Source organism: Pseudonaja textilis, chromosome 2 (genome assembly GCF_049901715.1).
Source record: "Pseudonaja textilis isolate UNSWEBS1 chromosome 2, rPseTex1.2, whole genome shotgun sequence".
Taxonomy (NCBI): domain Eukaryota; kingdom Metazoa; phylum Chordata; class Lepidosauria; order Squamata; family Elapidae; genus Pseudonaja; species Pseudonaja textilis.
In genome coordinates, this window is record NC_141991.1 from 19,762,766 (window position 1) to 19,777,041 (window position 14,276).

General features: G+C 37.9%; 1 protein-coding gene across 1 annotated transcript; it reads left to right on the forward strand.

The window, feature by feature from the left end:
• The first annotated feature begins 9,501 nt into the window (after positions 1-9,501).
• LOC113449623 (olfactory receptor 2G3-like) lies at positions 9,502-10,443 on the forward strand. The gene has a single exon (XM_026720722.2). It carries the CDS (start codon positions 9,502-9,504, stop codon positions 10,441-10,443), a length of 942 nt encoding a protein of 313 aa, XP_026576507.1.
• The last annotated feature ends 3,833 nt before the right edge of the window (positions 10,444-14,276 follow it).

Consider the following 14,276-nt stretch of genomic DNA (forward strand, 5'->3'; position numbering starts at 1 on the left):
CACAAGTGGATTGCTGCTTTCCTCTCTAATAGACTGCAGAAAGTCAACATAGGGAACTCGCTGTCTAATCTTGCATCAGTTAACAATGGTGTTCCACAAGGCAGCGTCTGAGGTCCCACACTTTTTTTTGCTCTATATCGATTTATGCGATCAACTTAAAAGCAATTGTGTCCTTTTGGCCGATGATGTAAAAATATTCAACACTACAGATAATTCTGTTGTTTTGCAAAGTGATCTCGACTATATGTCTGAATGGTGATCTATTTGGCAACTTCAACTTTTGATAAATAAATGCTTTGTTGTACATATTGGTAAATGTAATCAGAATGTCAAGTATAACCTAGGAGGTATTGAACTGGCTGATGACCCTCATTTTGTCAAGGACCTAAATAAACTTATCTCTGAGGATATATGCTCCAAAGTTCACTTTAAAAGCATTGCTAAAAAAGCATTAAGAGATATAAATTTAGTTTTGCAGGTTTTTTTCTAGAAATATTGCATTGCTAATTAGAGCTTATAAAATGTATGCTAGACCAACCTTATAGTATTGTTCAACTGTTTGGAATCTCCACCATATATCTGACATCAGTACAATTGAGTGGGTTCAGAAGATTTCACAAGAAAAGTCTTCCACTCTTCTGTATACAATAGAATTCCTTATGCTACAAGGCTCGAAATTCTTGGTTTGGATAACTTAGAACTGTGTCGCTTGCGGTCAGACCTAAGTATTGCATACAAAATTATACTTAGTAATGTTTTACCTGTAAATGACTTTATTTATTTTAATCGCAATAATATGCGCACAAACAACCACTTTAAACTCAATGTAAATTGTTTTAAACTTGACTGTAAACAATATGATTTCTGTAATAGAGTTATCAAAGTCTGAAATGCTGTAACAGATTCAGTTGTTTCAACTACAAATTTTCACAGTTTCAGTTACAAATTGACTTCCCTGGACGTCAATCATACTTAAGTGGTTAGTAGAGGGGGCGTGCATACGTGCAATAACATGCCTATCACCCCTGTCATTGTATTTTTATTCTCTTATTCTTGTTCTCATTTTTGTTTGACAAATTCAAATAAATAAATAAAATAAAGAAGAACTAAACCCATTATTTAAAACTGCATTTCAAGTCTTCAAGACCCTAAAATTAAACAGTTGACATTTAATTTATTGGATATGAACTATGTCTATGCTACATTACGTTACATTAGAAAATAAAACCGAAAGTGCTTTGAAATCACATGTGTTGCTTGTAACAATTATAAATAAAACACAGAATGAAATCACACTGGCAACAACTTTTGTCTTTTTAACGTAATGCTATCCCATTCATAAATGTAACAACAGTACTAGGTACATATGAGCTAAGCAGCTGAACCATCATTTTTAGATCTTCACAGATATTCCAGTTTTACATGGTGTACTGGAAGCACTTAAAGAACAGTTCCATGTTTTCATATGTTTCTGGCATGTGAGCAGCATAGCCAGCAGCTACGGAAGTCTGTACATTGCTATTGTGTAAAAAGATTTCTATAAAACGTTATCACCACCGTGCTTAATCCACTGATCTACACTCTGAGGAACAAAGAGTTGCATAAAGCTTTCCACGGACTAATGAAGAAGAAATAAACCCATGGTTCGAATCTGCATTTCAAGATTCCAAGAAATGCTCTTGATATGTTATTTTTTGCAGTACTTTTGATTGTACCTTCTTTTTCTTTCTCTCTTTGTTCATAATAAATATGCCATTTATCTTGATACCACATCACTATGCAATACTAATAAATTAAAAGTATAGAAACCACTAAAACCAATCATAAAAACTCATTTTCTGAAATGTGTTTACCCTGTTGTGGATAATATACTATCATCTTCTTTCAATTCTATCCCTTGCTATTCCCTTGTGAAAAAGGCATCTGCTGAAGTTCTTTAAAAAAATAATAATGAGAATTTGAACGGAGGTTATTACTCCACCTTAGCAAATTCCATTGGACACTACGAATTCCTGAATTGAGAAGAAGAGTTTTGCTCATGATTTTCTTTCCTTATGAGACCAGTTCTCAAACTTTCCCTTTGTGTAGACCCTGAGATTGTCATAATCGATTTTTGAAGACGATAATATAATCTAATCCAGAGTCAGCAATGGCCTTTTGGGAAATTCTATATATATAAAATTGCTCTTCTCTGGTGTCTGCAGGACCCCAAAATTAAACAATTAACATTTTATTTATTTGATATGAACTATGTCTATGTTGCTTACATTAGAAAATAAAACTGGAAGTGCTTTGAAATCACATGAGTACCTTGTAACAATTATAAATAAAATACAGAATGAAATAGCACTGGACAACAATTTTTGTCTTTTTAATGTACTGCAGTTCTCTTGCATGGCTATCCCATTCACAAATGTAACAACAATACTAGGTTCATATGAGCTAAGCAGCTGAACCATCATTTTTAGATCTTCACAGATATTCCAGGTTTATATGGTGTACTGGATGCACTTCAAGAACAGTTCCATGTTTTCATATGTTTCTGGCATGTGAACAGCATAGCAAGCAGCTATGAAAGGCTGTATATTGCCATTATGTAAAAATAGAAGATTTCTATAAAATGGTATATGATAGGTTAAATTACAGGTTATTTTCATGATTAGCAGCAAAAAATTAATAAGAAACACCCCAAGTATTCGGGAAATAAAATCTTTGTGGTCCACTGTAAGCAGTCTATGAAAATAGTAAAAGTAGCAATAAAAGGTAAAGAATCACAGCAAAATTAGCATGCTATTAAAATGATCAGGAGAATAATATATCTTTGTCTGGCATCAAAAGACTACGAAGACAATACTAGTTATAGTTCACTGGATGGAGCACCCCAAATTTATGGGACTACTGATGAGAAGGCCTGTTTGTAGACACTGGTATGGAAATGAGAGTTGGTTACATCAAGAGGTACCAGAATGAACAAAGAATATGTTGGCAGTTCACACAAAGAGAGTGTGTAAAGATAATTGCAAAGCAAATTTATGAAAGAAGAGTAAATGGTTCAAGAGGAAGGGAAGACTAAGAAGTCCATGGTGGGCTGAAGCTGAAGACATCCTGTTTATACACACATATAAACAAATGTATCAATTGCTATGTAGACCAATGGCATCCAAATGCTCATCCTAACCATACTGACTGGAAGGTCCTCCAGGTATATCTGGAACCCATTGGAATCTCCTTAACAAAGCCAGACCATGATCTATCATGTGTTTTGGGCCATAATGAGTTGAAATATAGCCACTGTGACCATGGCAACCATGAACACTGAACCAAACTAAACCGTGGCAATCCCAGCAAAAGTGCTGAAGTCATTTCATGCTGGCACTTGAGTGGAGAGCAAGAGAGAGAAAACATTGTTGAGCATGGAACAGAAGTACATAGGTTTGCTGGATGCACTTGTGTGTTGTTGTTTTTTTTGGAATGCTCCCAACATTTGGAATACAATTTGTGACAAAAGAATGTAGCCTGGATGGGAAATCCATGGAGAAGGCATAGGTGCCCCAGTCCCTTCCTAGTGGATCTAGATTGCATGTGGTGTCCAAAGACATTCCAGACGTTTTATCCAGTGTACATTTGTGTGTACAATTTTAATTAAATAAAGAGAAGCAAACAATTGAAGTGTGTGTGTGTTTCTTTCTCACTTCCCTTAAACCTGGCATCTAGTATGGCAAAGGCCGGCAAAAATTTGTTCCATCATACAGTTCCTGCAATAGCAAACAAAATTTGCTGACACTATTTGAAATTTACTCCTTTGTTTCCTAATCCCAAACATTTGCAGATCACTCTTGCACCTTTGCTCCTGTCACTTTTCTGACCCCCCTCCTTCCTTCCTGGATGAGCATTTGCAAATGGTTTCAAAGGCTTTGCTGGCCTCTAAGGGAAGTGTCTTGCTTGCCGCTAATTGTTCATCTTGAGTCCTGGTGCCCTGAGGCTTTGTGGCAGCTATACTACAGAGCAACATAGCAACTTTCACTAAATGGTCCTCCCTTTGTCCTCCTCCCAGAAAATGCCCACAAAGTCTACCATTCTGCTTTCTCAGATTGATTATTGTGTGTCTCTAATTTTCTGCAGGACCAGTGACCTGGAACTGCCACGATGCTGGGCTGAATAAGGTGGGCTGACGTCCCGAATTTTGATGGGGACTTCCTTACTGCCTTTCCCATCTCCTTTGATGGTACTTATTCAATACTCCAAGTATTCAAGTTGCAAGATTTCCTCTTCTTTCTTATTATTGTCTCTCTAGTGTAATTTCTCTCCCTTTTTTCTTTAAACAGAATGATGCGTTAATCTTTGCTTTTAGTTTTCTTTCCCTATAGGATCAAGTGAAATATGGTCTTGAAATTATTGCTGCAGTGCTATCTGCTTTCTCTTCAGATTAAACCCTGTGGGTCCATGCACTATTCAGTCTGACTATTTTCATATTATTCGTTGCCTTAACCTCCATTCTTTCAATCATTTCTTCCTCTGTTCCTATCTAAATATTTCTGTTAACTTTGTCTAGTTTCCTCAGTGACTCTTTCTGTTCTCTTTTTAGGGGGGGCTCCCCTCCCACCAATCTGTCTCCTGTCTCCACCTTTCAGTCCAACCTCTAGTCTCTGGCGTAGAAAGATCCATTCAGAAATGCTCCATGTGAACTATATTGGCCTGAAAATATGTCACCTGATCCTTGAGTAGAGGCTGGTTCTTCCTGTGAAAAAGAGTCATAATTAGAGATTCTTACCTGAGATCATAAAAACATCAAAGATCCTCCAAGTCAATGCATCCAGGTGAGCCAAGAGGTAGCAAATTTATCTTACCCAGACAAGGTTGGGACATGGAATATTTTTGGAAATGGAATGATTTGCAGTTGTAGTTATATAATTTATATAATACACACGTACACACATGTATGAGGATCTATGATAATTCGCCATGGCTAACTTACCATGGCCAAGTTGCTGCAGGACAAGAGTTACACTAATATCAAAGAAATAGTGGAATTGAATAACTAAAGAAAGGATGCAAAAGAAGGAATAGAATGAAATGTGAATTGGAAAAATAAAAATAAATAAAATAAAATATTTCTTTTACATTTTAAATAATTAAAGAGAATTGTTAAATTGTCCTGTAGCAAGTTGTCCCATGGAGAGTTGACTATGGTGAGTTGGCCATGGCAAGTTGGCCGCAGTGAACTGGCTGTGGCAAGTTGCCTGATTCTCCATGTATGTAACAGGGAAGAAGAAATTTAGATATTCTCTCTCTCTCCTCCCCCCTCATCTATGATAAGTATGTCTTTTTCTTAATTATAAAGGCATAGAATTATTTTATTTTAAAACATTTCAATATTTTCTAGAATAATGTTGTTCATGAAATATATTATAACCTCAATTTTCATTGATTACAGCTGATTTCACCAACGGTCATCTGAAGGTATCATAAATTTCTTAGTTCTTCTGGGTCTTAATGTCTGTTAGATTCTGTTTCAATGTGATTTTTGAATGAGTCTGTTCATTGTAAAATTACACCTTTAACGGACATTTTGCTTTACAAACACTGATATTCACTCTACAAATAAGAAGCTAATTTGATTTGTTTTTTAATATGAAATTGGGCAATTTACAGCTTAGATGCAAACAGGAATACAGTTGAACAATAAAATACACAAACTGTGATGCATTTTCTAGTTATGCAATACACCTTCACACAGAGAACAAACCACAAATACCAATTTTAGGGGACAAGTATTTAAGAACATACATTTCAAAAAATATGCACAGTAAAAATTATATTGTGGAAAAAATGTGCACAAAAATGTTTATGTAAGAAATATTCAAATTAAAATGGTGAATTTTTTATTTCAAAAATTATACATTAATGTCAAAATGGAAAAGGACTGAAAAGTGAACTAGAGTTTGATCACATCTGACTCATTCCTAACAGACCTATAATACCTTCTTAATGAATATCTTTCCAATGTTTCCCACCTTATAAACCAATTGCCTAAAATCATCAATCTCTCTCCTGTTTTTTGTTTTTTTTTTCATTTAAAAGTGCTGGGTTTGTGGCAGTGATAGGAAAATTAATATGTAATCCCCCCCAATAAAGCATAATGAGGAGTTTCTTTGTAGAAAAATAATATTTGCTTGCGCTCTCTCTCCCTCTCCCCCTTCCTCTCCCTCTCTCTCCCGCCCTCTCTCTTTCTTTCTCTCTCTAACTTACTTCACTGGGTGCTTCTTGTGGGAAAGACAGGTGAAAGGGGAAGAATATACACCACATTGCTTTGAGCTCCCGAATGGAACGTGAGATATGAATGCAATGCATAAATAGTGTGAAAGAGAGAAAAGTAGATTTGTCAGACATAAGACAGGCAAGTCTGCTGGATGGTCAAGAGAAAAGGGTGGAGGCTAGAATGTTCTTTCATTTCTCCTCTCTTGCATATTAAATACTGCTTCAGTTTTCTCTTTCTTTGATTCTTTTGTCTGCTGAAATTCCTTCAACTGTTAAATCTGCAGAAACTTAATATTGTTTTGTAGCTGGCTGTCCATTTTCTAAAAGTCTTTCTTAATGGGCATGGGATTATTATGGGGTAGAAGATTGCATTTTATCCCCCGTTTTCTGAAAGTTTCATTTGTTCTGCAAGAAGCACTTCAGGAAGTGTTTTGAATCTCCAGATTTTAGTGGGAGATAAATGTAATAAATACATTAATATCTGGATAAAGGAATAAATGTGTTGCAGATGGGGAGAGGATTCAGCAGAACAGACCTATGGTAATTGAAACATCTTTTTTCATTGTCATATAGAAACATGAAGGAGGCTTCTGGAAAACCTACCTGTGCAGGACAGGTGATCACATCTTGTAAATGGTGACAGAGATGAAGCAGGTGGTTGAATCACAGAATCTTAGTATAATTCATGCCTGAAATCCCAATCAAATCTATGGGATGCTGAGATTTGCCCATGGCCTCCAGAATTGAAGCTCATGTCCATGCAATTCCCATTCCTTTGATGAACAAAAGGCTAAGATTTTATAAGTATGCAAGTAACTAAATCTACTGCTGTTCCCAAATTAAAAAGTTAATGAGAAATTGATCATATTCAACCCTTCCTAATCGGTATTTTTTCAGTGTTTCCCATTAATGGGCTAAATACGGCAATTTCCCTTCTTCTTCTTCTTCTTCTTCTTCTTCTTCTTCTTCTTCTTCTTCTTCTTCTTCTTCTTCTTCTTCTTCTTCTTCTTCTTCTTCTTCTTCTTCTTCTTCTTCTTCTTCTTCTTCTTCTTCTTCTTCTTCTTCTTCTTCTTCTTCTTCTTTCATTTAAGTGTGTTGTAGGTAGTGAGGAAAATTAATATGTAATTTGGGTGACTTTAGGAAAAAGCTTAATGTCAGTAAGGCTTATATCTGGCTATGTTGACCTCCTTGTGTGATGCCAATGTCCATACATATTAAATTATATCTTATCCATCTGGGGTTCTCTATATGGAAAATATTATATGTGGCCTTGCACAATTTATCTCTCTCTCTCTCTCTCTCTCTCTCTCTCTGTGTTGTCTTTCTCTATATCTCTGTTATTCTCTCTCTCTTTGGGCTCAATTGCGGTCGTAAGTTGAGGACTACCTGTATTGGGATGAGTTGCAGTAGGAGATGACATCTTTTTTCCCCATTTCTTGAAACTTTCCTTCATTCTGCAATAACCACTTCAGCTAATCTTATTGTTTAAATCACTGAATATTGGTGAAATGTATGTATAACAAGTGAGTGAACTGATACCTGAATAAAGGAATAAATGTGTTGCAGGTGGGAAGAGAATCCAGCAAAACATCTTGGAACATCTTTTTCACTGTGATATAGAAACTGAAGGAGACGACTGGAAAAGATACTTTTGTAAGACAGGTGATCACAGCTTAGAGATGAGCAGAAATCACTGCCCAATGTTGTGATTGGACTCCAACTATCTGTAAATTCGTAGACTATATCCATGAGAAGAGCAGGGGACATAAGGTATTGTCCCTAATTTTCCTGCACAGAGGAAGTTGTTCCAAAATAAGATGCTATGCTAAAATATTACTATTTAGTCAGACACCATGCACATTTTGTGCAGTTCTGAGAACCTCAAATCCCACTCTGGGTTGAGTAGGAGCCGCTTATTGCACGCCCTGCCCACCCTGCCCCTCCCCTCCCAGGAGTCCCCACACTGCCCGTTTTGGATTTAGGTAAGTGCAGGGCACATACGGAGGCTCAGGGAGGGTGAAAAACAGGCCTCCCGGAAATTTGGGAAGGCCGGAAATGGGCCTGTTTCCAGCTTCCAGAGAGCCTCCAGAGCCCAGGGAGGCCATTTTCGCCCTCCCGGAGGCTCAAGGAAAGCTTCCAGAGCTCAGGGAGGGCAAAATGTCCCCCACCAATTGTGGTGCAGGAGGCCTACTACACCACGCCCACCATGGCCACACCCACTCAGCAACCGGGCAGAGAACCCCTTGCTAAAAATTTGGAAGCCCACCCCAATAAATATCCTTCATTTTTTCCCATTCATGTAATATTTATATTCACAAATTAAGCTATTGTGATCCTAGTTAAGCTTTAAGAGCTTTTTGAATAAGATAAGAAAGAGGGAAACTGATGCCTTAAGCCACTGATATTAGGGCAAGTGGGACTCACCCAAAAGGTCCATTGCTTAAGGTGACTCTCCCTTTTTTTATTTTTTTAAAAGCCTATAAAAATAATAGCCAACACTTTTGACCGTACCCATTCTGGGGGTGGAAAAAGGATTCTAGCAGCCTGCGGTCAGTGGTTGATGTTCATTATTTATATTTATTACATAGGATTTCAACTACAACTTTAGCCTCTGATTTATGTCAAAACAAAGTTCCAAAATCTATTGATTGTATTATACAAACGAATAATTCAATGTTTTCTGCATTATAACTAACATATTCACTTCTTCCTTAGTAATACTGTGCTTTATATTACAGATATCATAAGCTTTGTGTGGTTAACAATGGTATCTATAAGTTTTTGTGAAGACCCCTGACAGGGGCTATCTAACAGAACTAGAATTAGGGGAGCAGGTTTTGTGTAGCTAGAAATCAAATAAATTTATGTGCAGGAAATTCATTGTACCTAGCTAACAACATCCAATCAGAGGTTAGATAGGATGTCCAGAAGGCAATTATCAATCTTTTTGATAAAGAGTGGGCAACAGGAAAATAAAATAGATGGGTAGATCTTTAACTTGTCAACCATACAGAATTCCTCCCTTGTGGTTTTTAAGGCATCGCATGGTGAGAAAGCAGTGCCAAAGGATATGGACCTCCAATCATTTTCACAGTGTCCACTAATTAAAGGTTAATCTAAATTACTAGAGATAGCATTCAAGACTTACTCCAAAATTGGGATTCATTTGATCATGCTGGAATCCTATCTGTTTCGAACAGGGTTCCTTTTTTATGTCATTACTTGTTCTAATTTATATAGACAATGAACATGGAAACCTTGTGGGAAAACAGTAACCAAAGCTACCAAGGAGAATTCATCTTGCTGGGAGTAGCTGACCGGCCACGCTTGGAGATGTTGCTCTTTGCCCTTGTTCTTGTCTGCTATTTGATGGCACTCTTGGGCAACACAACCATCATTATAGTATCAAGACTAGATCCAGGCCTCCGTACCCCCATGTATTTCTTCCTCAGCAATCTTTCCTTAATTGATATCTGTTTCACCACCAGTCTTGGGCCACAGATTCTGATGAACTTCTGGAGAAAAAACAAGACCATATCTTATGGTGCCTGTGTATCTGAGCTCTACATCTCTCTTGCCGTGGGCTCCACTGAGTGTATTTTGTTGATGGTCATGGCCTATGATCGCTATGCTGCCATCTGTCTTCCATTGCACTACACTACCACTATGAGCCACTCTCTGTGTATCACAATGGCTTCTGTCTCCTGGATAAGTGGCTTCAGCCATTCACTAATTCATACCGTGATGATTCTTAGGCTTCCACTGTGTGGGCGAAATCAGGTAGATCATTTATTTTGTGAGCTCCCTGCCTTTCTTAAATTGGCTTGTGTTGACACTTCACTTAATGAGGTTTTGGTACTTGCAGGTAGTATAGTGTTCCTCCTAGTACCAGTTAGTCTCATCACAGTCTCTTATGGCTATATAGCTACTGCAGTACTGAGAATCCGCTCAGCTGAGGGCAGGAAGAGGGCCTTCAACACTTGTTCCTCCCACTTGATGGTGGTCTGGCTTTTTTATGGCACATCCATCTTCAGTTATCTTCTGCCTCGTTCCACCTCCTCCCATGATGGAGTCAAGCTAACTTCCCTTTTCTATGCCTTTGTCACCACCATGCTTAATCCACTGATCTACACGCTGAGAAATAAAGAGGTACAGAAAGCTCTCCAAAGACTAATGAAGAAATAAACACACAATTCTAAGCTGCCTTTGAAGGTTCAACGGGAATACTCTTTATTTCTTGTTCTTTAAGTGGTTTTGATTGTATCTTCCTTTCGCTCTCTTTTTGTCATGATAAAATTGTAACATATCTAGATACCACAGCAGTAGTCAAGACTGCAAATTAAAGAGTATACTTCCATCTTGGGTCAACTATGTCCTGTGATATCTCAGAAGTTTCACTCTCCTGTAAAAAAGGCATCTCCTGAAGTTCTTACTGTGTTCTTTTAAAGAGAATTTGAACTGACATTATTCCACCCTTGCAAATGCTATCTGTATTATGATTTTTCCCTCCTTCTTTAACATTCTTATATCCTGAACCTAAAAGAATAATTTGTTCATGATTTTCTCTGCCTACAAGAACAGTTGCCAGATTTTCCCCCTAGGTAGACCATGACATTGTCACCCTGGGTTTTTGATGACTATTATAAAATCCAGAGCCTGCAATGCAGTCTTTAAGGATTCCATATATACAAATGCCCTTCCATGGTGTCTGCAGTATCCAAAAATTAAACACTTGACATTTCTTTGGAATAAAGCAAGACTAACCTACTTGCCATTAGAAAATAAGCTGGGGGTGTTTTGAAATTAAATGTATTGATTGCAACAATTCATGAAATGTTTTATGAAATGCAGGATAATTTATAGAAGAAATTACCAATGGACAATAAATTATGTGAAAAGTTTTGAAAAATCTTTGGTGATTATGATAGTTCCTTTCAAACTAAACAGAAAAATAATGTCAGAATGAACTGCATCATGTAGGAATCTTCAAAAATATGAAATTGACCTTTAATGAATATGATGTGTTTAACCACTTAATGCCTCTGTCAGCTTTGGAAGCCATATTCCACGCTGCCACATAGCCTGAGAAAGTGGGAGGAGGGTGATTCAATTGAGTAGTACTAAGTAGACAAAATAAAATTCTTTTCTTAGTTCAAGGTTATTAAGTGTGGTACAGCAGAGAAAAAGGATCTTACACTGAGACAGATTGTGATTGGTCCATGTGATGTGATGATGGGAAAAAGCGGGATGGATTGTAGTTTGGGACATTGTGGAAAGTCAGGGAAACTTTTAGTTTCAAGATTCCACAGATGTGCCAAGTGCTATTCTAATAAAGGTACTTTTGAGATTATGCTTGTCTCGGAGTTACTGATCGGAATGGAGGTTTGCTGGAACGCTGACAGCCTCTTGACATATTATCCAGTTCAACAGGTTTGTACTTGATGTCTGATGCATCTTGCTACAGTCACTGATAGTCAGCCAGCATGGATGGATTCCAGTTGCCATGATACTGTTTTTCCATGGTGGCATTGTCCTAGTGAAACTTTCACCATGAATGCACCTGGATTTTTGGGAAAGAAGTCCAAGTGTGAATGCAGAAAATGAATCTTCAGTGACATATTGCACTGCATGCTGTAAGAAGTTTGTCAACCAACTGAATGTAATTCAGTGTTCTATAGTTGCCAAGAAAATTCTCACAAACATCTTTGCATACTTTCCAGGTGATTTTTCTCTGGCCTCACTAACAGATCTTTGACTCACTTGTCTTGGAAATGTGGTGTAAATGTTGGAAAATGTGTAATAAATATTAATAATTAAAAAATATTAATTTTTATTACACATTTTCCAACATTTACACCACATTTCCAACATTTACAGTGCTTCAGTATCGGTATCACTCATAATTACATATTAATATTTTTATTTTTCTTCCTTTTCTCTTATATGCTATTCTTATAATAATATTCTTACACATTGTTTTACCCTTTCACAAATATATATATTATATATTATATAATATTTAATATATAATATATATACACATATACATATACATACATATATATGTGTGTGTGCGTGTGTTTTCTTAAGTTTTCGCGGGTACTTACATGTATGGCATTCAGCTTTGTTCAGGTATTTTCCCACGTCATTGTAGTTGTGCTTTTAAAGTTGTAGCAACGTTTTGGCAGAATCTCATCTGCCATCATCAGGCTTCTGATTGTGTCCGTCTGTGAGTCAGGCCCCCAGAGTTGTTTCAGTTTTAAATTTGGGGCAGCCTATTACTGTGCCGGAATGGTTTTTTCTTCATCCTGATTGTTTGGGAATCTAGGTCTGTGTTTATTGGTCTTGGAGTTTGCTGTGTTCTGCTTGATTGGTGTTTCTAATATCTTCTGTCTGTTTAGTGGCTCTTTTTGTGTCTTGATTGGTTGGCAACATTGTGTTCCTTTATTGGAGGCCTTTTGTGCAGCTTGGCTCCGGGTAAATGGACGGCTATCATTTGTTAGGAAGCTAGGTTTCATCTGGGTGCCTGGTTGGGGTGTGTTTGAGCTGGAGGTATCTGGGGGGATCTGTTTGTGCCCAGGTGTTTGCCTGGCTTGTGGTGTGGAGATTTATTTGTTTGTGAGTACAGGCTTCCAAATTGACGGTCTGGTGGAATCATCTCTTCTATTCATGCTTTCAGGTCTTTTTTCAATCTCTATGGCTTCTCTGATAATTCTGTGGCTGTGGTTTTCTATAGTGGCTAGGGTTTTGGTGCCATTGAAGTTGATGCTATGACCTGTGGCTTCCATGTGTTGGACTAGTGAGGAAGTGTGTTCCAGCTTTTTGACTTTTTTGATATAGAGATTGAAAAAAGACCTGAAAGCATGAATAGAAGAGATGATTCAGATGGCTTTTTTTACTACTGGTTTGGCTGAACTGGGCTGAATCGGTAGCATACCACCACTGTGGTGATCACCTTATAAGCCCTTCATGGCATGGGTCCAGGTTACCTGAGGGACCGGCTCACTCCACTGGGATTGGCCTGTACCACTCGTGCCAGCAGAGGAGGGAGGTCCGATAATTCCAGCTGGTGGGGTCCGGGAGGGAGGCCTTCTCTGCTGTTGCTCCTGCCCTCTGGAAAATCTTGCCCCCCACCACCTGATGTGTGGTTGGCCCCAACCCTCCAATCTTTTTGTTAGAGCCTAAAGACCTGGCTCTACTAGTTGGCCTGGGATCCCAATGGGGGAACAACACAATGGAGGTGGCTGATCGAGTAACAAAAGATCCCACCTCCCCCCACTCTGCTCCCACCCTCCCCATGTATCCTTGGTTTTAATCTCTGATTTTAACTTTTTATCTTTTAACTGTATATGTAACTGTAAGCCAGTCAGAGTTACCCTATGGTAAGATGGCCGGTCAATAAATTAAAACAAACAAATGAACAAACAAACGAACAAATATGTTAATATGTGTTTCAAGGGTTAAAGAAAAAAATACAAATGCATGTTTAAAAGAACAAGTCATACAGATCAGGGGTGGGCAAACTACGGCCCGGGGGCCACGTCCGGCCCGTTGGTCTTTTTAATCCAGCCCGCCGAAGATTGGTACAGAATTAAGGTTTTATGTGAACGATTGAATGATTGCATTCATTTTATTTTGACTTGTAATGACAGGCATTTTGACACCAGGTGGCGGCCCGTCTGTCAAATTTTAAAAGTCAGTGTTAGGTATAACATAGGTCACCTAACTAGTTTGGGTAAAATAATATATATAAGCTATGATTGTTAGTTTAAGTGTGTGTCACTTTAACTGCAAAACATGTATTTTTGGGTGTGGTGTGAAACCACCATAAGAGGTTTAAGTGTGTGTCACTTTAACTGCAAAACATGTAATTTTGGGTGTGGTGTGAAACCACCATAAGAGGCAGCAAGACAACCTGACTGATTGCTGACGAGACGCTGACAGTTTGCTGGCAATTACTGACAATTACTGGATTGGATTACGTTGATGTTTGGTAGCTTCGTGTTTCTCTACTGAAG

Excerpts from the sequence above, each read along its gene's own strand:
- LOC113449623 (XM_026720722.2), top strand. The coding sequence starts at position 9,502 with ATGAACATGGAAACCTTGTGGGAAAACAGTAACCAAAGCTACCAAGGA.